At 38.0% G+C, this 23,261-nt stretch overlaps 1 protein-coding gene across 15 annotated transcripts in view; it reads left to right on the top strand.

Annotated features, from left to right (window-relative positions):
* The window catches only part of Map4 (microtubule associated protein 4), a 168,275-nt gene that overhangs the window by 103,259 nt on the left and 41,755 nt on the right, over nucleotides 1-23,261 (top strand). For 6 of the 15 annotated variants that reach the window (XM_076844938.2, XM_076844973.2, XM_076844953.2 and 3 more), the window contains exons 4-9: nucleotides 5,452-5,574; nucleotides 11,358-11,471; nucleotides 13,687-13,818; nucleotides 14,528-15,718; nucleotides 16,722-16,835; nucleotides 19,004-22,351. In XM_076844938.2, coding sequence (XP_076701053.2) covers nucleotides 5,452-5,574; nucleotides 11,358-11,471; nucleotides 13,687-13,818; nucleotides 14,528-15,718; nucleotides 16,722-16,835; nucleotides 19,004-22,351 — 5,022 coding nt within the window. The remainder of the gene's footprint in view (nucleotides 1-5,451; nucleotides 5,575-11,357; nucleotides 11,472-13,686; nucleotides 13,819-14,527; nucleotides 15,719-16,721; nucleotides 16,836-19,003; nucleotides 22,352-23,261) is intronic. The other 9 variants (XM_076845018.2, XM_076845008.2, XM_076844997.2 and 6 more) reach the window with 5 other exon arrangements.

Below are 23,261 nucleotides of genomic sequence, written 5' to 3'. Positions count from 1 at the left end.
GGTGGCATCCTTCAACTACATCTACTCTGGAAAGCATCTGGCAGAAATTCTGGTTGAAGCAAAAGAGGTATGCTGTGTGGTATTTTAGAACATTTCAAAGACAAACATGCTGGGTTGTTTGACACTGAAAAAGAAATTGATAATCCTAAGGCCTCATCTCCTTCCTGCTGGAGACTGCTTCAGTGCCTATGTTTTTAAGTATTGTTAGGGCTCTGAACTCATTTTTTCAACTATCTTAGTGATATAAAATCCTATTAATTTCAAATTAGGAAAGGTTAGTGATTTTTTGTTGTTGTTTAATTTTGTTTGTGTGTCTGCAAAGTGGACAAAGATACATTAGTATCAGTACTAAATTCTAATTATAAAAAGTAGATTTGGATGAGAATTAGAAAGGAATTAGCTTTCTTTGTTGTTGTTGTAGTACATGTATACAATACCTTTATTTTATTTATTTATTTTTATGTGGTGCTGAGGATCGAACCCAGTGCCTCACACATGCAAGGCAAGTGCTTTACTAACACTGAGCTACAGCCCTAAACCAGGAGTTAGCTTCCTCCTGTCACTTTTTTGTATTTTTAGATAATAGAAGTATTTTTATTTGAATTTGAAAGAATTTCAAATTTGCAGAAAACTTGAAAGAATATAGGAAGAACTTTTGCTTTTCTAAAATCACTAGTTGATAACACAATTGATTTATTTTTTGTTCTGTAACATAGAATGTTATCAGTTTTCCTTGTCACTTTTGTCTTATCTCTGCAGTAATAATCTAAGGTATCCCTTACATGTTCAGAGGGATTAAACAGATTAACTAAGGTCTCTCCAAAGAGCTAGTACTAGAACTTAATCTTATGCCTCAATTTAAGTTTTCTTTCTCCTCCTCCCACCTCTTCTTCCTCCTCCTTCTTCTTCCTCCTCCTTTCTTCTCCTCCCCCTCCTCCCCCTCCTCCCCCCATGCCTGTAAATCCAGCAACTCAGGAGACTGAAGCAGATCACAAGTATAAAAGGTGCTCGGGATATAGCTTAATGGTAGAGCTCCCCTGGGTTCAATCCCAGTACCACCACCAGAGAGAGAGAGAGAGAGAGAGAGAGAGAGAGAATAGTAAGAAGAGTAGTAGTGTTTTACATTTTTCTAAATCTCTTTAATGTGTAATTTAGTAGATCACTGCTGGATTCTCATATTTGAAAATTGCCTCTGCAGTTGTGTTACAATATGTTGTTTGGATTGATTGATACATGCAGTTTAGGAGGAGGAATGTTTTGGTTTTTTTTTAAAGGTAATTATGGATATTCTCTGATGTGACAATGAAACTGGACAGGTGCTAGTTTTATTACAGGTTATTTACAATGTAGAATTTGAAACCCTATCAGTGAACTTTTTTTTGGTCTATGGAAGGGGAGAATGTACTGGGGATTGAATCCAGGGACACTTTACCAGTGGGCTACATCCCCAACCCTTTTTAATTTTGAGACAGGTCCTCACTGAATTTTGCTTAGGATCTTGCTAAATTGCTGAGGCTGGCATTGCTCAGCGTGATCCACTTACCTTAGCTTCCCAAGTTGCTGGAATTATAAATGTGGGCCACTGCATCAAACCTCAGTGTACTTTTTGTAGTATGTTATTTTAAAATCCATTGGTCTATATTGCACTTGATACCAATGTTTTCTGATGGAATTAGTCCTGGCTTTGATTCATGGATATGTTATTTGATTAACGAGTATTTTAAACTTTTAGCCATTTGCCTTTCTGTAAATGCCTTCAATTTAATGAAAATAGGAGCTAGCCCATGTCAACTCCAAAGTTACTTTCATTCGTTCATTCATTCATTTGTTCATTTTTATGGTAATGGTGATTGAACATGGGCAGTATACCACTGAGCTGCATCCCCAGCCCCTTATTTATTTATGTATTTGTTTGTTTGTTTGTTTATTTGTTTATGCATGCTGGGGATTGAGCCCAGGGCCTTGTGTATGCAAGGTAAGCCACTCTACCAACTGAGCTATATCCCCAACCCCGCTTTTTTAGTTTTCCATTTTGAGAAAAAAGATCTCTCTGAATTCCCAGGACTGGTCTCAAGCTTTTGATCCTCCTGTCTCAGCCTCCTGAGTAGCTGGTATTACAATCATGCGCCACCCCACCCCACTCACTTCTGCTTTCATAGGAAAACCAATGTATCTAAGGATGACTGATGGTGAAAGTAAGGGTTGTTTCCATTGTATTGTGTAAATTGCTTCTTGTTTAGAATTACATGTTTATTCTTTCCTTGAAATAGACTCTGAGCAGAGTACAGTTGTTATTTAAAAAAAAAAAAAGTCCCACACTTATTCTGAAGGCTATCGTTATCATAAAGTACTTTGCCTGCCTTTGCTAAGGAGTTTTAAGAATGAAATCTAGGTCATCATCATTGAATGAAGATATGGGAATGAGCCTCTGTCAAACCTTTTCATTAATGGTACTGATAGCTGGAGGCTGGCTATTTTGAATGTTGCCCCTTAGAGAGAGCCACTCAAGCTACAGCACCACTCTGGAAAGTAGAAATCTGCATACCAGAAATCTGAATACCAGACCTGCATGTTCCTTCTCCAGAAGGTCTGAGAAAAATATACTCACTTTTCTCATTAAAAACTGTAGTTCTGCTGGGTATAGCAGCACACCCATATGCCTGAAATCCCAATGATTCCAGAGAATTACAAGTTTGAGACCAGCCTCAGCAACTTAGTGATGCCCTAAGTAATTTAGCAAGATCCCATGACAAAATAAAAAAAACAAAAAGAGTTGGGGATGAAGCCCAGTGGTAAAGTATCCCTGGGGTCAATCCCCAGTTACTGCTCCCTCCCACGTCAAAAAAGAAAAAAGAAAAAACAGTGGGAAAGATAGCCACTGGCAGCCCAAATATATCATTATGGTTCAAATTTCTGCAAAGGACTTTGGGCCTGCTTGTATCACAGGTACATTCCTTTGGATAAGGATGCAAAATAGCATGATTGACAACACTAGGACCACCTGGAGAGAGATGGGCTGGTTCTCTTTTAGGGAATGCAGATAGACAAACCTTGGGTTCCACTCTGTTTGGCCTGTGAAGCACTAGTCGTCCTCTAGCTGCCCTTTATGAAGAACTATTGTCCTCCATAAGTGTGTTCCAGCCAAAATGGTATGCTCCTTATTTTCCCATTCATGCGCATGGCCTTAAAAACAGATAATTTGCTATGCTCAATGTCTTTCCTACTGTGTGTCTTCCACAGACTCCCAGCTCAATGTACATAGCCTTCCAATTGTCTTTTCAGGTTCAGCTATGTTCTGATCTACAGGAAGTATTTCTAGATCATCCCATGACCATATCATGTGACCATTCTTTAAACCCCAGTAGCAGCACTTAGTACCTGCTATTGTAGATGCTTATCCCCTATAATCCATACTAATGGTAGGATTAGCAATAATTTTACCATGTTTGTCACAATTTTCTGAGTACTTTAACATATCCCCTTTCAACCTTTATGAAGTAGGTAAAGCAGGTATTAGATATGAAAACTGAGGCTTACAGAGACTTGCATCATCAGGCATGTCTGAAACCCTCAACTACACAAATACCGTTTCTTCCATAGTGTATAAGCACAATATAATGATGGTGGTGATGGTGGTGATGGTGGTGATCTGAACTCCATGACAGCAGGGTTTTTTTTCATTTTTGCTGCTTTTTCACCAGTGCCTGATTCAAAATATTTAAATACATAAATGAATTATTGGGACAAATGTGGTATGAGTTTACTCCTTTGGGTCCTTTCTACTTCAGTGTTCTAAAGTTACCATTGAGAAAGCAGATAAGGAAAGTAGCAGGTATATGAAATAGAAGTCGTCACTAATTTCTCCTTTGTTAGTAGCATATTAATTATGAGCAGCATAAATATTGTTCATAAAGAAGCAGCCTGTCAACCATTTAGAATAAAATTAGGTAATTATTATTGATATTTCTTATTTTTCTATTTAAAAAAATATTTTTTAATTTCCCATGAACAATCCCAATTTTGTTCTTCATTAGAAAACAACAGATATGAAAAGAGACTAAGTATTAAAGGGGTCTGGGGTTGTGGCTCAGTGGTACAGCACTTGCTTAGCACGTGTGAGGCACTGGGTTCAATTCTCAGCACCACATAAGAATAAACAAAGTAAAGATACTGTATTTGTAAAAAAAGTATTAAAAGGATGTAAATTTAAGGAAAACTTGGATGCAAAGTCCTAATCCACATTTTTAAGAATTGTTTTACATTTCTTGGGCCCGTTAACTCAGAGCTGTCTAATCACCAGTGGATTCATTCTTGTTTCTCCTAAGAATTTTACCCAGTGCCTGACTGTTGTTTCAGTCAGCCTTGAGATTTCTTCTTTGCATTTTCTAAAAATAAATGTGACCTATAAAAAATTGGCCCTATATGTTTGCTGAAATAGTAATTACATTAGTGTTATAGAAAATTAAAGCACACAGTTAACCCAATTCTACCACAGCTCTGTGGAACTTAGATTGAAATGCTATTTAAAGTTTGCTCTCTTGCTGCTGAAGGAGGGACAAAAAAAGACATAACACTTGAAGAGAGAACAAAAGGAGGCAGTGGGTAAAGGGGGACTTTGATGGAATGGAGATGATGCATTTAAACCTTCTGGAGGTTCTTAGACATAAATATGCAGGACCACACTGCATGATCTTTAAGTCTCCTTTGCCATTTCAGTTGATAGACAGTATATCAGAAATATATTGCTTCATTTTTCTTTTCTCCCTGATCTTAAGTTGTATCTTAAGAAAAGGCATACTTATTTTGTGCTTTGGTTATTTATTAAGAACGTCTCTAAATTCATTTTAAATGTTTATCGATGGAGTATGATGATCAGTTTCCATCTTTAAAAAAGACACTTGTAAGCCAGGCATTGTGGCTCATGCCTGTAGTCCCAGTGGTTTGAGAGGCTGAGACAGGAGGATCACGAGTTCAAAGCCAGCCTCAGCAAAAGCAAGGTGTTATGCAACTCAGTGAGACCCTGTCTCTAAATAAAATACAAAAAAGGGCTGGGGAGGTGGCTCAGTGGTTAATTGAACCCGAGTTCAATCCCCGATAACACTCCTCCTTCCCACAGAAAACAATCTTAGGCTTCCAATACTTACTTACTTACTTAATTAATTAATTAATTTTGGCTGTGTTAGGGATTGAACCCAGGGCTGTTCACTGAGCTACATCCCCAACCCTTTTTATTTTTTATTTTGAGAAAGGGGACTTGGGATCCTCCTGCCTGAACCTTCTGAGTAGCTGTGATTATAGGTGTGTGTCACCATGCCTGGCTTTCTTTCTATTTTTAAATTTAAAAATATTTTCTCAAAGATGTTAGCCAAATTTGATTGTGTCGTATTGTACTTCCTATAGTAATTTTCAGAAACTCTTCTCTAGTAATTTGCTTTGTGTCTGTATGTTAAGGGTCTCCAACTGAATTCCTCGAAGAGAAAATGGCCTACCAGGAATATCAGAACAGCCAGAACTGGCCAGAAAATACAAACTTTTGCTTCCAGACTGAGCAAGTGGTGAATCCTATCCAGACTGGTAAGCAGGAGCTCATATGTGACTGCTAAATGTGAGCTATGATAAATACAAGAACAAAGTGGCAACCACCACTCAAATAAAACATTATAGCCTACATATAATTTCTTAAAGTTCAACTACGGTAGAATAATTTCCCCTAAACATCAGTTGACCCTTTATATACTGTTTGTCTTTTCTTCAGAGATACTTAATGCCCTATAATTCTCTCCTTTTCAGAACCTGTTTTGAATAAATATCTGAAATGCATATACATTAGAAACTAAAGGATCAGCAGTGTCTTAGAAACTTTTAATTCTTCTAGAAGGAATTATTACAGTAATAATAGTGCCTGTTTTGTGCCAGGCACCGTACTGGAGCCTTTATACATTTTATCTGGGTTTCTTACCTCACTCTGACAAATACATATTATTATCCTTGTTTGATGAAGAGAAAAATGATTAATACTTATTTCTATAAAATTCAAATAAGAAAAAATATGGAAAAGCAGATCTGTAGTTGCCCAAAACTAGAGGTGGTAGGAGACATGAATTGTAAAAGGGCTTTGCAGGAGTAACATTGCTACCTTGATTTCAGCCTGATTGAGAGCTTAGGTTATTTGCCAGACTGTTTTCCAAAGTGACTGCCACATTTTGCACCAGTAATGTGTGAGGTTTGTAATTCTTCCACATTCTAACCAACACTTATTTCCCTTTATAAAAAATTATAACTAACCTAGTGGGTATTAAATTGTATCTCCCATTATGTGGGTGGTCTTCTAACTTTCTGGGTAGTATCCTTTGATGCATAACTTTTTTTATTTTTATGAAACCCAGTTTATTCATGTTTCTTTGTGTTACTTATGTTTTTTATGTCATCAGTCTATTTTCAAAACTAGGTTTATGAAGGTTTATCACTGTGTTTTGTTCTTAAAATGTTAGTTTGTGTTGTTATGTTTAAGTCTTTGATCCCTTTTATGTAGATTTTTGTATATGATCAGAGGTAGGAGATTTATTCTTTTTCATGTGGATATCCATTGTCCCGCTTCCATTTTTTTAAAAGACTGGTCTTTCTCCATTGAATGGTTTTTGCACCTTTGTTGAAAATCTGTTAATTGTAGGTTCATGGTTTTGTTTCTCAACGTTGAGTTCTATTTCATAGTTTTTGTGTCAGTATAGTTTGCCCTGCATACCCACAGGTTCTACATCCAAGGATTCAACCAACAATTGATGATAATATTCAGAGAGAAAAAAATTACATCTATACTGAACATGTCAGACATTTTCAAGTTATCATTATTCTCTAAGCAACTCATTATAATGATTATTTACATAGCATTTACATTTAAAAGGTATGATGAGTAGTGTAGAGATGATTTAAAATTTGCAAAAGGATGTATATAGGCTATATGAAACTTCTGTGCCATTTTATATGAGGGACTTGAGCATCCACGGATTTTGGTATGGGGCCACATGTCCTGGCAACAATCCCCCTTGAAAGTTGTGAGTGTACTTTACTGTTGCTTTTTGGTAAGTTTTGCAATTGTGAATTTCCTTTGTTCTTTCCCCATGATTGTTTGATACACTCAGCCCTTTGTAATTCCATAGAATCATATTGTCAATATCTACAAAGAAATTGGCTGGAATTCTAAGACAAAATGTGCTGAATCTGTGGATTAATTAGGGAGTATTGCCCTCTTGACAATATTAAGTCTTCTATTCACGAGCATTTAAAGTTTTTCCATTTGTTTATTTTTCATTTACATTACAGTATTTTGTAGTTTTGAGTGTATGAGCTTGGTTAAATTTATTCTTGGTGTTTCATTCTGTCCGATGCTGTGAGTGGATTTGTTTCCTTAATTTCATTTTTAGATTCTTCATTGCAAGGGTGTAGAAATATAATTGATTTTTTGTTTGTTGATCTTGTATTTTTCAATCTTGCTGAACTCATTTATCAGGTCTAATAGTTTTTCAGGAATTCCTTAGCATTTTTTAAAGGCAAAATCATGTCATTTACAGAACTAGAGTAGCCCCTGCTTACCCACAGTTTTAGCTACCTGCAGTCAACTGCAGTCTGAAAATATCAAATGGAACATTTCAAAAATAAGCAATTCACACATTTTAACATTTTTATTATACTATGTTATTATGATTGTTCCATCCCATAACTTATTATTGTCAGTCTCTATTGTGCCTAATTTATAAATTATCATGGATATGTGTTTGTAGGAAGAGCCACAGTATAGAGAGATAGCATCCAGTCTCCAATCTGTGTGTGTTTTGTAGGTACCCTTGATCAGATTAAGAAAATTTTCTTCTTTCCTTCCCTAATTTATTCATTTTTATTGTTTTTTTGGGGGGGGGGGGGGTTGAACTCAGGAACACTTGACCACTGAGCTACATCCCAGCCCTATTTTATATTTTTCTAGAGACAGGGTCTGAGTTGCCTAGTGCCTCAATGTTGCTGAGGCTAGCTTTGAACTTGCAATCCTCCTGGCTCAGTCTCTCAAGCCACTGGTTCTACAGGCATGCACCACTGGGCCCGGTCCTCTTTTGTGTTTTAAATATTTTTATTTTTATTTTGAGACAGGATCTTGCTAAGTTGCTGAGGGCCTTCCTGAGTTGCTGAGGTTGGCCTCAAACTTGCAATCTTCCTGTCTTAGCTTCCCAAGTTGCTGGGATTATAGGTGTGTGCCACCATACCCAACTTTATTGAGTGTTTTATCATGAGAGGGTATTGATTTTGTCAAATAGATTTTCTGCATCTGGTGAGGTGATCATGTTTTTATTTTTTATTCTGATGATACATTTTCATTTTGGATATTAAACCAATATTGTACTTCTGAGATATATCCCTCTTGTTCATGTTGTAGAATTTTTTAAAATGGGTTCCATATATAAACCCTTGAGGATTTTTGAAGCCATATTCAAAGTCATAGTGTGTAGTTTTCTTGTGATGTCTTTGTCTAGTTTTTTGTAGGTAATACCGTTCTCAGAATGAGTCAGGAAGTGCTTTCTCCTCTTATATTTTTTGGAAGATATTGTGAATAATTGGTTTTAGTTCTTTGAATTTATGATAGAAATCATTGGTAAAACCATTTTGGCCAGGCCGTCTTTGTGAGTACTTTTTAATTACTAATTCCAGCCAGGAAGAATAGGAGCCAGCAAGGGTGATTCCCAGTTCTAAGTGGGAGATAACACCATAGAATTTAATTTCCTGAAAGTCAAGTGTGGTGCCCAGCCATTAACATGGCTCCCAATGGTCCCTGCCTTCTGGTATTCACAACCTTATATAGCCGTCTCCACATTAAACTAGGCTTGGTGTGTGTGATTGATAGATCACAGAAGACATTGCAGTTTCCATTTTTGTCATTCCTAAATTTATTCACCGGGGGAAAGCCATTTGCTAAGGAGAAGTACACATGGAAGAGGAACTGAAACCTTCAGCCCATGGCCATGTAAATAAGCCATCTTGATGGCAGGCAGATCTTGCCAGGCAACTCTTTAGATGAGCACAGCCATGGCCAGTGGCTTGACTGCAAACTTGTTGAGACTTCCTAGTCAGTAGAGAACCAGAAGAAATAGATTCTGGGGGACAGTTTCAAAGTCAATTCTGCCAGTTTTCTAATGAATCAAATGTGTGAAATTCAGAGGTCAAGGATAACTTCAAGGATAAAGTCAAAAATTGTTTACCAACAAGAGAAGGATAGAATGCCATTTCATATGGTAAGATTTGTGTTATACCAGTATGTGGGGTCCAAGAAGGTCCCAGAGAAGGGGACTTCAACTTAGGTCAACATGGTCCAAAGTTGGAAATGGACAAAAGGCATAGAAAAGAATTTCTCAATCCATCAGATATTGAGGCACCGATATTTATTTAGAAAAGTAAGGAGAGTACACATTCAAGGGAGAACATGGGCCACCTCACTAATGAGAGACACTTGGGGAATCTCACATTCTTTTAAAGGAAAGTGGGTAAGGGGTGGGCATAAAAAGGTATGTGAGGATAACATTAATCTGGTGAGCTCAAGATGGTCATGGTGATCTGGCAAATTCAGGATTCTTAGGTTGATATCTTTTTCATTATCTGATCAAAAGGTAGGGTTGGGAAAGTACCCTATACTGTTTTGTATCTTCCTTTGTGCAATATATTCTAAAAAATACATGTATTAGTGAACTAATTAGTGAACATGGGGCAGTTTTCACAAGTGGTTGAATTTCTAGTAATTGTGAGTGAACATTTATAGAATTCTCAGAAATCTTGGAGTGATAGGCCTGGAAAGAGAGAACTGCTTGGGGAATGAAGGTCTGAGGAACTTTAACACAAGGTTTTCACATTAAAGTTGTCTTTTCCCTGTTCTTCCTTTTGTCTCCTTCCTATCTCTTTAATTTCTGTCCTGTCTCATGGAGAATAGGTTTGAGAAACATGTTGCATTTGGGATTTATTAAATTAAGAGTTGGGGTGCTGGAATATATTAAATACTTTGAATACTTTACCATTCTACCTCAGTTGTAGATTATGTGCTTTGCACACATGAGGCCCTGGGTTTCCATTCATTCTTAGCATGTGCTTGCACACACATGGGCACATATACATAGAGGCCATTTTATTTTAAAGGCTGGAAATAAGGGGATAGCTCTAGAGGGCTAGTGATAAAAATTTGAGTGTCATCTGCTTATTATTAATAAAATTTTAAACTGTGAGATTGGATGAGAGGGAATATAGAGAAAAGGTGTGCCCTTCTCCAACCACTCAGTTCTCAAATTTAGCTTAAGTATTTTTCAAGCTTGACTTAAACAAAAACATATCCTTTTGCTAAATGATCCTGTCTCTGACCTTGCATAACAGATGTTACAGCCAGATTGCCTTTACATCCTTCCCTGTTTATTTGAAAGGCAGCCTCAAGGCTTCTTCCACCCCTGACCCCAGCTTTCTCAATTATGCCTTCTAATTACTCAAAATACACTTTGCAATGCAGTATCTGTCTCCTCTAATCCTGAAACCCTTTATAAAAAGAGGGGTGGTCTAGCTGTCTCAGAGCCAAGGAAATGAACATTTTCCCAAGACCTGGGTTTTTACGTACTTGCCTCTGATGTTGACAGTGTGTTAGGGAGTCATGCATTAACTTCATCAGAGGAAATAGTTAGACATGCAGGCTCTCAAGACCTGGATCTGATCCTTAACATGGAAACAGAATTTGAGAAGGCCTCCTTAGAAATCAGAATTCATTATTTGCCTGACCAGCTTTGCTTTTTTATGTTTTTCATGTAAGAAAGCATAAAGAGTTTACTGATGTTTTTGAGTATCTTCACTCATGCCAACTCGTGAATGTAGAGTTTATTCATTCTCTCAGGACAAACCATTCAGAGAGCTTTTGAAATGCAGTTTTCTTCACAATGTCCACATGAGGTGAAAATTTCCCTTTTTAAACTTGTTCTGAAAACATTGTAGCTGATTTATTTAATAACAAAATCTCTAAATTATATATTGAACATTCCATTTTCTTTATTTTTTCCTCTAAGAATGTTAGAGTTGAGCATTAAGTGTTCTCTCAGTTTTATACATTTGTTGGCTCTGTGATTTAGATAGTCAAACCTTACCGGAATAAGGGATTATATATTATTAACTTGAAACAAATGAATTAGTGAGCATTTATTGATTGCCTACATGTGTAGTCACATGTTATCTCAACTTATTTTACTACTGGACAACACACATGTAACTAATCAATATTTGTCATAAGAAATGTTTTTACCTTTCTAATTGCATTCACTGGGTCTGAGTTTTGGATTACTTCTTTATTCTAGATCCCTTTAAGATGCACCATGATGACGGCCTAGCAGATTTGCTCTTTCTCTCCAGTGGAACAACAAATGATTTGACATTTACAGGGTATAATAATCCTTTGGAAGACAGTTACGGTATGGCTTCTCTAGCTGGAATTATTCTGTAGGGAAGAAAAATTAATTTTCCTTCTTAGATTTATTGCTTAGGGCACATATAGCAAAAGAGAAAAAGAAAGTGAAGATTAACATGTATATTTCATATACACAAGGAAGGTATTTGGGGAATGACTAATCTCAAAGAAGTGGCTTTAGAACTCAATTATATAGCTTCTTTGATAAAAAGCCATAGTTTTTTTGAGAATTAGAAAGATAAAGGAAAAGGACTTTTCAGAGTCTTTAGTGGCAAACTGTGAGGGTGCAAGTAGGTAGTAAAGGCTAGTGAGTAAAACTTGTTATGTAGATTCCTGTGGTGACATCTCCAGGCTGATAAGAGCATACAGTTGTCTTCAGTAATCAACCTTTGTACTTTAAGATGCAGAGGGTGGAGGAACACTTTTGAAAGTATTTGTCCTGCTTTTAGGCAAATAGAAGGAAAGCTAAGAGTTGGGTTTTGTGTTGTTGCTATTTTTTTTTAAGAGAGAGTGAGAGAGAGAGAGAGAGAGAGACAGAATTTTTTAATATTTATTTTTTGTAGCTAAACAACATCTTTGTTTGTATGTGGTGCTGAGGATCGAACCCAGGCCGCACGCATGCCAGGCGAGCGCGCTACCACTTGAGTCACATCCCCAGCCCCTATTTGTTTTGTTTTGTTTTTCATATCTACTTCTCAGTTGACTTGTAATGTAATCTTATGCCAAAGCGGCCTATTTGGGTGCATATTCTGGTCTCCTATAGTCCCTTAGCTTCAATTAAAATGAGCTTTCACCCATCATCTTTCATGTTAACTAGTAGGCAGAATCAGATGTAGGGCCTCTGACTGACCAGGCTTATTCCAGATTAAAGAGGAGAATTCACAGTCAAGCTGTTCAGAGACTATGGACATCCTCTCATAAGACCTCTAACCTAGGGCCAAATTCTGCATCCACATTTTTATCACTCATGACCCATGACCTTGAGCAAATTACTTCCTCCCTAAACTCTTTTTTTTTTTTAAATCTACAAAACAGAGCCAGCACTAGTTTTTACATTAGAGAAGTGATGACAATTAAATAAAATTATGTGAAACACTTAGCATTGTGTCTGGTAGAATAATCATTAAATAATCTTAGTTATCATAAATAGTAATATCCTCATCTCCTCCTGTTTGCATCTTTATGCTTTCTTTGCTCAGAGTGTTCTCTGTCTTTGAAATTGATCACCCTCTATTTCTGCTCTTGCTTCTCTTCTGAAGCCTTTTGTGATAGTCTGGGCCTCATGGTTTTTTCTGCACTCCTATATCACTTAGTTCATAATGTACAGTATGCATTGTTTGCTATTTGTCCACTTGTCTCTGTAGCTAAATTGTAATAATCTTCTCAGATGTGGTGGCATATGCTTATAATCCTGGCTACTCAGGAAGCTGAGACAGGAGGCCAATAATTTGAGGCCAGTCTGAGCAACATAGCGAGACCCTACCTCCTAAAAATAAACAAACACAAAAACATAATAATGATCTCAGCAGGGACTGATATTAAATCTGTTGAGACTGGCATAGGATAAGCATTACAATAATCTACTTATATTTGTCATTTGCCGTGTGTGTGTGTGTGTGTGTGTGTGTGTGTGTGTGTGTGTGTTTGTTTCTGGGGGTTGTCCTGGAGACCAAACCCAGAGATGCTTTACCTCTAAGCTACATCCCCAGTTCCTTTATTTTGAGACAGTCTTGCTATATTGTTGAGGTTGGCCTGGTATTTGCAATCCTCCTGCCTCAATCTCCTGAGTCACTGAGATTATAGATAATTACCACCGCATCCAGCTAGTTGTTAATAATTAACAAAATATTTTCATATAGGCAGGTGTTAATCTCATTTTACTGATGAATTGAGGCTCACCTTTCTTTACTGTACACTATATTATTTTGATTGTGGTGTTACTAGAGCTCAATCTTTGATATTTTGAATCTTTGTAATATCCTGTAAAAGTAGGCAATATAAATTGATTCGTGGTCTTCCTGGGATGCTGCCTGTTAATAATTACACAAAACCTGAAGATTGTTAGCAGTGTTTCATTTAAAACTTTTGTACTTTGTTTTTTACTGTTCCTTAGACCTATGTCTTCTTGGCAATATATACAGTTGATTTAAAATACCAAATGCCTTTTTTTCCTTCAGTGTCAACCAAATTTCAAAATGTGTTTTGTGTTTTGATATTAGGTATGTCTCCCTGCGACACATTTGCTCCTGCAACTGTTGTACCTCAGGGGTGGTCTATGGAAGCCCCAAACCCTCCATACTCAGAGTCCTTTGTTTCTCCAGAGGCCACTGCAAATCTTCCACAGATGACAGGTGAATTATTTAAATCTGCTTTATCAGTTAGTAATTGAAATATTGATAATTGGTATAAATCATTAGGCATATTTTTAGCAGCTTACAAGAGACACATAAAATTTTCAGAATTATCACAAATGTTTTTAAGCTTGTATTAAAGATATCAGAGCTGGGAGAGTTAAATTATAATTAAAATACAATCTTAAGAGGAAATCCCTTCTCTTTGGTTCTGGGAATTGAACCCAGGTTCACTTAACCACTAAGCCTAGAGTTCTGGGCTTCTTTTCTTAATAGGAAAGATAACTGACCAGCAGTTCCATAGGTTCCGTTCCTAATACTAATACATACCTGTGTTTTCAAACCTATAGTTTTCCTTTTCTCTTCCACAATTTGTCTTCTCAGTTTCACATGTCTTATCCTTCTAAATGATGGGATTGTCAAGGAGTAGGCAGCATGCACTAACTCAACAGCTTCTTTTTTTTAATATTTATTTTTTAGTAATACATGAACAAAATATCTTTATTTTATTTTATGTGGTGTTGAGGATGAAACCCAGGGCCTCATGCATGCTAGGCAAGTGCTACAACCCCAGCCCCTCAACACCTTCTTAATTATGTTTAAGGTCTTAAGGTCACAATAGCCAAATATTCTTGTGTCCTATGAGTTTTAAGTGCAGAGGTATGAGTAGAAAATGATGGGTCCCAAATTTTTAACTTATTTCCCTTAGAGTTACCCAAGGAAGGAGAAATGGCATCAGTAGAAGAACAACCACCAACTAAAGCATTGGAAATAATAATAGGACAGAAGACTACAGAAATGGCACTGTCTGGAGAAAAAGTGGTAGCCCTGGTCAAGGAAATGGCACCCACCACAGAAACAAAGGTGGAATTGACTAAAGATATGAAACAACCCACCAAATCAGATGTGACACTGCCCAAGGACTTGCAGTCATCCATTGAATCAGATATGTCTCTGGTCAAGGACATGGTCCTACCTATAGAAAAAGAAGTGGTCCCAGTTAAGGATGTCATATCACCTGCAAAAACAGATGTGTCTTTGACTAAAGATATGGTGCTGCCCACAGAAAGAGAGGTGGCTACAGGCAAGGATGTGACACTATTTGAAGAAACAGAGAGAGTACCACCTGTAAAAATGGATTTGTTTTCACATGAGGGCATGGCATCACCCAAAGAAACAGAGTCAATCTCAGGCAAGGGTATGGTATCATTTTCAGAAATGGAGGTGGCACTAGCTGTGGACACTATATCATCCACAGAAAAATCCTCAGCTGAGGAGATGGTCTTGTTATCAGAAAAAGAGGTGGCTGTGCCAAGGGACATGACACTGCCTTCAGAAGCAACAGTAGTCTTCACGAAGGATGCAGTAGAAACAGAAGGGCCCTCAGACAAGGACATTACTCCACCTCCAGTAACAGAAATGACCGTGGGTAAGGAAGTGGCTCTGTCCCCAGAATCAAAGGTGGGCCTTGTCAAGGATATGGCTCCACTCCCAGAAACAGAAGTAACCCTGGTCAAGAATATGGGTACACCCTCTGAAACAAAGTTGGCTCTGGGTAAGGATGTGGCTGTGTCTCCAGAAGTAGAGGTGGCTCAGGTCAAGGATATGACTCCACTCCCAGAAAAAGAAGTAACCTTGATCAAGGATATGCTGCTGCCTCCAGAAGCAGATGTGGCCCTGGCTAAGGATGTGACTCTATCCCCTGGAACAGAGATGACCCTGGCCAACACTGTGACTCCAGCCAAGGATGTTGCACCACCCTCAGGAACAGAGGTGGCATCAGTTCTAGTTAAAGACATGGAAATTGCCCAGACTCAGGAAGGAATAAGTGAAAATTCCCAGATACAGTCTCTCCAAAAAGAGGGGCAGTTAGCTGCACCTACTTTCATGATTTCACCAGGTATGAGCTTTGTTTCCTCTCAGTATTTCTGTTTACCAGGGTATATTTTCAAGTTGACACTATATCATCCACAGAAAAATACTCTCTTACCCACATGTGATCTTTACTATTACCTTCCAGAAGACTAAGGGACAGGCATCATGCCAGTTAAAATAAATAGTCTCACTGTGCTTTGCAAATCTATTCATATTCCTACTCTCCTACACAGCTCTTTCTTACCTTTACCCTCCTCCAACTTCCAATACCTTATCAATCCGCTGATCTTCCTATTTTCCAGATAATTGCAATAAAATAAAACACCCACAATCGTCTGTTAGCTCATCTACACAGTTTGTATCTGTATCCATAGACTCTGACTTCTCTTTTTTTTTTTAAATTTCATATGTATACATATATTTAAGTTGTTCATGGGCCTTTATTTATATGTGGTGCTGAGAATCAAACCCAGTGCCTCACTCATGCCAGGCAAATGCTCTACCACTGAGCCACAATTCCAGTCCCTGTTTTTTTTTTTTTTTTAATATTTATTTTTTAGTTGTAGGTGGATTCAATACCTTTATTTTATTTATTTATTTTTATGTGGCGCTGAAGAGCGAACCCAGGGCCTTGCACATGAGATGCAAGTACTCTACCACTGAGCCACAACGCCAACCCCCTCTCCTATTTTTATAACTGTTCCTGCTCCTAATTAAGGCCAACCTCTCCTCTCATTTTGTAATAGGTTCCATTTCTCCTTTTCAAGTCAAGTGTATTGTCTCAGCCCTTAGTTTGTTTTCTGCCATTTCACCGAATTATTCCCAGCTTAAAAGAGTTTGTCATTTTTCCCATCTTGAAAGATAGAAACAGAAACTCTCCTGACTACTTCTTAACCTGCTCTTTATCTCTGCTGCCTATTGTAGGAGAATTCCTCAAAAATGATTGCCACCTTTAATTTCTCATGGGTGGAAAAATATCTGAAATAGTTACTCTCTTACCTGCATGTGATCTGTACTATTACCTTTAGAACCAGTCACAGCCACGGGCCAAAAGGACAACTTGCCAGATTCTGTGTTAGAGAAATTAGAACAGAAGAAACCATTCAGCAGTCAGCCTTCTGAAGTTTCTTCAGAGACCTCAGGTAAGTGAAGAAAACCAAATGGACTCTCAAACAGCTTAAACTAGGAGCGATTGAAGTGATGTTGGTAGACATTGTCCCTGCTTTCCTGGTTGTGTTGTTATTAGCAGTATAGTTTATGAGGTCAGTTTCCTTTCTTCAATGGATTTCATTTTGTTTAGGCAGAAGGTCAACTTGTTAAATATTTAAAATCACCGCTATATCAACTCAGGACACTAAATTTTGTCTGTTTCATCTGTTGACTCTCCTTAGTAGTCTTAGGTATGTTATTTGCCTATATCTGTTTGTTCAACTATTAAGTTCTATAAAGTCTTGCTAGTTACAGTGTGTTCCATGGCTCAACAGCATTTGCACTGTGACTGAACATCTTAGAAATGTGGAATCTTGGACTCTTTCTCAGACCTATAGAATTATAATCTGAATTTTAACAGCAACCCCAAGTAATTTTCACATGTATTAAACTTTGAGGGATACTGCTCTAAGATACTGTAAAACTTTTAAGTTTGCTCAGTCAGTGATTTCTAAGATTACATGTTTTTGTTGATAAGCCAGGAACACGTGCATATGATTGTCAACTTGATGATTCTCTGTATACTTTTCTGTTGCTATGATGGGAATGTGAGCTCCTTGAGGGCAGTGCTCGGACTTAATTCATTTAGAGTCCCTAGAGTTTACACACTGTCTAGCAGCGAGTAGGAGCTAAATAAATGAATTTTAAATGTTGTTTTACTGACTGAGAATGTCAGTAAAGATTTAAGTAAGTGCTAATTGTATACAAGATAGACCATCCTAAGTCACATAGATATCCATCCTCGTTCTCGCTGATCTTCCTGTTTTCCAAATAATTGAAGCACCTAGAGTTATTATTATATTGTAACCTGAATAGAAAGAGAAGTTCCCAGGCATGAACTCTAAAACAAAGACTTACATCATAATTGAAGAAAATAGTGTAAGTGATGGCATAAAGTTGCTGCTGATTAATTCCTAAATTAAGTATAATAAATACTGTGAGGTGCTATGGCTCACAATTTTTTTGAGAAAACCTAAAATTAACCTGAGATATTAAGGATTTAGAGGACATTGGAGGGATGTGGACAAAAGCAAAAGGTGCTAGTTAAGTATTTTGAAATCATTTTATGGGGTCATACTTGACAGGAACCATTGAAGACTGCCTTTAGTGATTTTCTTTCCAGGAATTTGGATCCAAATTGTGTTACTTCATGAAACTTTTCCAAGGGTGCTTGTCCTAACTGTTGAAATTCTTGTCAGCTTACTATCATTATATATATTTCTTTGTCTTTTGGGAAGTACTTTTAAGAACAGAACATTGAAATCTAACACATTTGTCTTTCAAAGTAGGATGTTCTGGTTCTGGAATGATAAGAATTTTTCTCTGGCCAAAATAATATTTGGTCTTTTTTTTTTAATTTTAAACAGCTTAAATCTGGCCTTCTGGGTCTGTTTCCCAGAATCAGTCTAGTTCATTGGACACAGATCAATATAACATTGGTGACAGACTCTTAGAATTATAAATTCTGTCCCAAATCATGAGTAAGTATTCATTCAATTAATAAACAACACCAAAAAAGAAATAAGTACAATTTCTTATCTTGTTTAGAATTGAGATTTGTGTACCTATTAATAATTACAAGGAGAAATAAATCAGATGAGATTTATAAGTAGTGAGTGAGTTTATTACAGAGGTTAGAAAGTTTGAAATATTTTGCTGGGCACAGTGATGCACACCTATAATTCTAGTGGTGGGGGAGGCTGAGTTAGGAGGATTGCGAGTTCAAAGCCAGCCTCAGCAAAGGTGAAGTGCTTAGCAACTCATATTGAGACCCTGTCTCTAAATAAAATATAAAATAGGGCTGGGGATATGGCTCAGTGGTTGAGTGTCCCTGAGTTCAATCCCTGGTACCAAAAAAGAAAAAAGAAAAGTTTGAAATATTTTGTAAATGTGTTTGAAAAAAAATTCTTACCTGAAATGGTAATCCCAATTAAGAATAAGAAATGTTTGGTAATAAATGGTTTTCCTAAAGAAATTAGTATATGGATTGGTGGAAACAGACTGCTTAAATGAGTCACTAAATGAACTATTGTTTTTTTTTTTAAGAAAGAATAACAAGAAGCTTGTTATTTAGAATTTTAGCCAACTTCATGTATTGCAGGTGCCCCTCCCACAAAAGGCACACAAGGTTGCAGATCCAGTGACTGCAGGTCAGCCCAGCCCAAGCCTACCAGGGCCCCTCCTGAGCTGCTGAAAGTCTTGACTCCACAGAAGACTCTTGATCCCAGGCTAGGCCCTTTCCCTTTGTGTGAGTCGGGTTGGGTCTCTGGTTCATCTTCCTGTGGTTATCCTGGGAACCAAAGGAAAAGTATTCATGCTGACTTCCTTGAACCCCAGAGGGATCTCGGCAGGGAGGCCTGGGATATAGAAAGCATGCCAATGGTGATGAAGAAAAAGAAGAAGAAACCAAAGCAAAAGAGATATTCTCAACCCCGGGCTGGGGGATCTTGGAATGATGACAATGCAGAAGGGCATAACAGTTATACCCATAAATCAGGTGTCCTCCCTAGTCAGTCCACTGCTGTGAACATGGAATATGGACTTGTATCCAGAGAGAATTTGAAAAGCGGAGATGGAGGTGACTCTAGAGCAGCCAAACTAGAAGGTGAGAACTTTATCTCAGAGAGTCTCAGAGTTACTTTGTGTCCAGAAGAATCTCCAAAAACTGCAGAAAATTCTCAGTCCAAGCTGAGAGTAGAGGAACTCGGCAGAGGAAACAAATCAGTGCCACATAACCAAGATAAGAAATTATTGCAGCCGGATGAATACAAACCACAACCTGCACCCCTCCTGAAGACCCCTGTGGATAAAGGCCAGATACTGGGCCTTCCTAACTTGACAGGATCCCTGACAGAAATTTCTGAACATAAAGCTGAAACTCTTTTAGAGATCAGATCCAAAGAGGCTCGCTCTTCTATCTTGAACCAAGAGGTTGTCGGTGGAGTTTCAAAACCTATAGCAGCAAAAGAATTGCCTAATTTGATACCAACTTTGATAGCAAGTAATCCATTAAAAGATAGTCTCAAAGAAGAGAATGATGAAAGTAAAATGTCTAAACTACAGAATGTCAATCAGAAAGTGTTTCTTAAAGGATCTGTAGAAGTTGAAGAACTAGAAAGGGAAGCATTTCCCAAGCAAAGAGAGGAAATCAACATCTTGGCTTCTGAGCAGCTGCAGGGCCAAGTGTCAGTTCAGGCTCCTGGGCTAGGGAATGAGCCGTTTAAGAGAATGACAGGTGATGGCAAAAACAGGAAGGGAAGGGGAAGTTCTGGGAAAGTGAGAATGAATTCTGGGAAGCCAAGAATTAAATCTGACCTGCTATATGTTCTGGACAGTGAGAATGATGGAAGGGCTGTTCTTGGGTTAAGTGAACCAATTCTTAAAACCGAAAGAGTGACTACTGAGGATAAGAGAGATGAGCTGGGATTAGATTCTTCAAAGCAGCCAGGAACCATGATTGATTTCACTGAGGCAGTAGTGATTGGGGAGCCTAAGGAGATAATAGACCCTAGTGTGGAAAGCACTTTACAGGCATGGATTCCTTTGGAAAATAGATCAACCTTGACTCGGACTTCTTATGCTAGGTCAGAAAGAGGAGCCTTAGTCAAAAATACAGGTGTCAGTAACCAGAGCAAGGAAGGAAGTTGTCCTTGGATGGGTCATGAGTCAACTCCTTGGTTTTCTGAAAAGACTAAAAAGAGAAATAATGAAAGCAGAAACAAAAAATCTAAAATTAATTATCCCATAGAACCTACTAGAATGGATGACAAGGAGGAAATTTCTAATCCACCTTTTGTAGGGAAGGATGGAGAAGTATCTGATAGCACTCCCTATAAAAACAGGGAATTAGGACACACTTCCCCCCAAATACTTGATTCTTTATTCTTTCATGTATCAGGTACACACACAGTGGAAGCACTTGACAAAAAAGGTAAAAATGTTGAGGTTAATTCTGCTGAGCTTGAGGCCCCTGAGGGCAACAAAACAAATTTAGCCAAGGATTCTGCTATTATTGAACCAGCTGCCAAGGTGACAGATGTGAGCTGCCAAGACCAAATTCAGGAGACAGGATTTGCTCCCTCAATAGCATCTGAAGAGAACAAGACAGATGCAACCAAGGGACACACAGCAGTGGCTGACAAACCAAATAAAAGGAGTAGTGATGAAAAAAGCAAAAAAGTTAAAAATAGTTTTCCCAAGAAGCACATTCTGGAGAATAAGTTAGATGCAACAAAAATACATGTTCCCATGGAAACCACAGGGGACCACAGAATTGAAGGAATGGGCTATGTGGACGAAAATAGAAATATTACATTTACCTGTCCCAGAACACTGTCAGGGCTCATGAATAAGGCAGCTCCTATAGAGGCTGTAGAATCAGCAGCCTGTGAAAAACTGCCCACTACTCCTCCTCAAGTAGTAAAGAAAAATGATTCCTTACCAGACACCTTGGCAAAAAATGGGGAAAAGAGAGCCCCAGCTCAGCTTTCTAAATTATTAGTGGAAAATAACTGCAACAAAGATGGGGTCCCAGGGCCAGAAAGACCCAAGACTCCCTCTGCTGTTATGCCATCTGCCAGCACAGAAGGAATTGCCCTGCCTTTTACAGCAGCCATAGAAACAGTGAATAGTCAGGAAGATCGCTGTCTTAAGAATCAAAGTGAGTTTGCTGTTCCCATGAAAAATGAAGCAGGGGTAGATGAAGGGCATGTAGTAGGAGAATCTGAGTTGCCACTCTGTGGCGAATCTATCTGTTCAGTAGAGCAAATCCCAGGGCCAGCAAAAGAGCACCTTCTTCCTAAAGTTCCCACAGATGACCAGGGCTTGCCAGGAGAGACCAGAGTTCTAGAAGCATATGGAGATAGGGGTGATTTCCAAACATCTTCAGTGAACACAGAGGAGGAGACTGAGAAAGGTTCTACTTCTGCTCAAATTTCTGACTTATTGGGAGACAAAGCACAAAAGATCAGTTACCACGAGGACCAAAATACTAAAGGTAGAGATTCTAAGGGCCCAGATTATTTGAATAAGGAGATTGATATGACTCCCTTGCCTCCAAAAAGTGAAAAGGATAAATTTAAAGAAATTATACTGGCTTCTGAAGTCACAAAATTACAGTGTGTTTCCCCACCAACACCAGAACTCCAGTCCAGTTTCTCATGTGGCAAAGTTGAAGTTCCTCTTTCAGGGGTGGTAGATAAGTTAGAAATGGCTGCTTCCAAAGATCTTCAACTCCCAGAACTCAAAGATAACATCAAGAAAGAGCCTCAGAAAGTGACAGAAAAATCAGAACCAAAGGTACTAGGAGAAGGAAAGAAGGAAGATAAAAGCAGAATAATAGAACCAATGAAAGGCTACATGAGACCTACCAAGTCCCGAGGACTTACTCCTTTTATGCCAACATCTACAACCCAGGAACGAGAGAGATCCAAGCACCTGAAGTCCAGTGGTATGAACCTGTCATGACAAAATGTGTGTGCTTGTGTCTTTTGAGTCTGCATCAAAAAGGCAAAAAACCTGTGCCTTCATTCCATCCAGACTCTACTCATCCTTGTTAATCTTAGTTTGTTGGCATGAAAACCTATAACTGCTACTTACATGTTTTCTGCAGCCAAGGCATGCTCTGTGTCCAGCTTGAGGAGGCTGTGGTCTCATTTGCATGCCTTTTTACCTGGCCCTGAACCTTGAATTTTAGGGGAAGTTGAAAAGAAAGTCTTTCGCCATCCACCATTATTAATTTTTAAAAAATTGTGTCTCCTATGTGTAATGTTTACACCAATTTTTTTAAGCATTGTTTGGTATAAGGATTAATAGGAGGAAAAAAAAATGCTTCATGTTTAGTGGAGTACACGAGATTTTTTTCCCCCTAGTAAATATGTAGCTTGTGCTAGTGGGACTAAATATCTAAATTGCTTATAGATCAAATGAAAATGATTTGTTTTCTTCTGGGGAAATGGTAGCCTCAGACTAGTACTGGTGGGCATAGTCTCTATTTTCTTTCTAATAGTGGGAAATGATCTCTAGATACAGCCACATTCTTTGACCAGTTTGCTGTTTACAGCCATTAACAGTTAATGGGTTAGATTTTGGGCATAGTCTATGTCTATGAAACATAGTTCATAAAACTTGCCTATTTTGGATTCCTCATAATGTTTTCCCTTTTGGATCTAATTAATCAAGCAGTTAGAATGAGATTAAGATGATTTATATAAGATTTAGGAATATTAGCCTTTTTCCCCTCTTGAAAAGTATGCACTTAATATATAAACTTACCTGAAATTAACCTTGAAAATGTGTTTCCTTGTCTTTGAGGTTTTTTGCAGCCCACAAATGATGTTCTTTATAAATTGCTCTTTCTC

The sequence above is a fragment of the Callospermophilus lateralis genome, chromosome 1 (genome assembly GCF_048772815.1).
Source record: "Callospermophilus lateralis isolate mCalLat2 chromosome 1, mCalLat2.hap1, whole genome shotgun sequence".
NCBI lineage: Eukaryota > Metazoa > Chordata > Mammalia > Rodentia > Sciuridae > Callospermophilus > Callospermophilus lateralis.
Note: the sequence above shows the minus strand (reverse complement) of the source record. Positions and strands in the feature narration are given on the sequence as shown.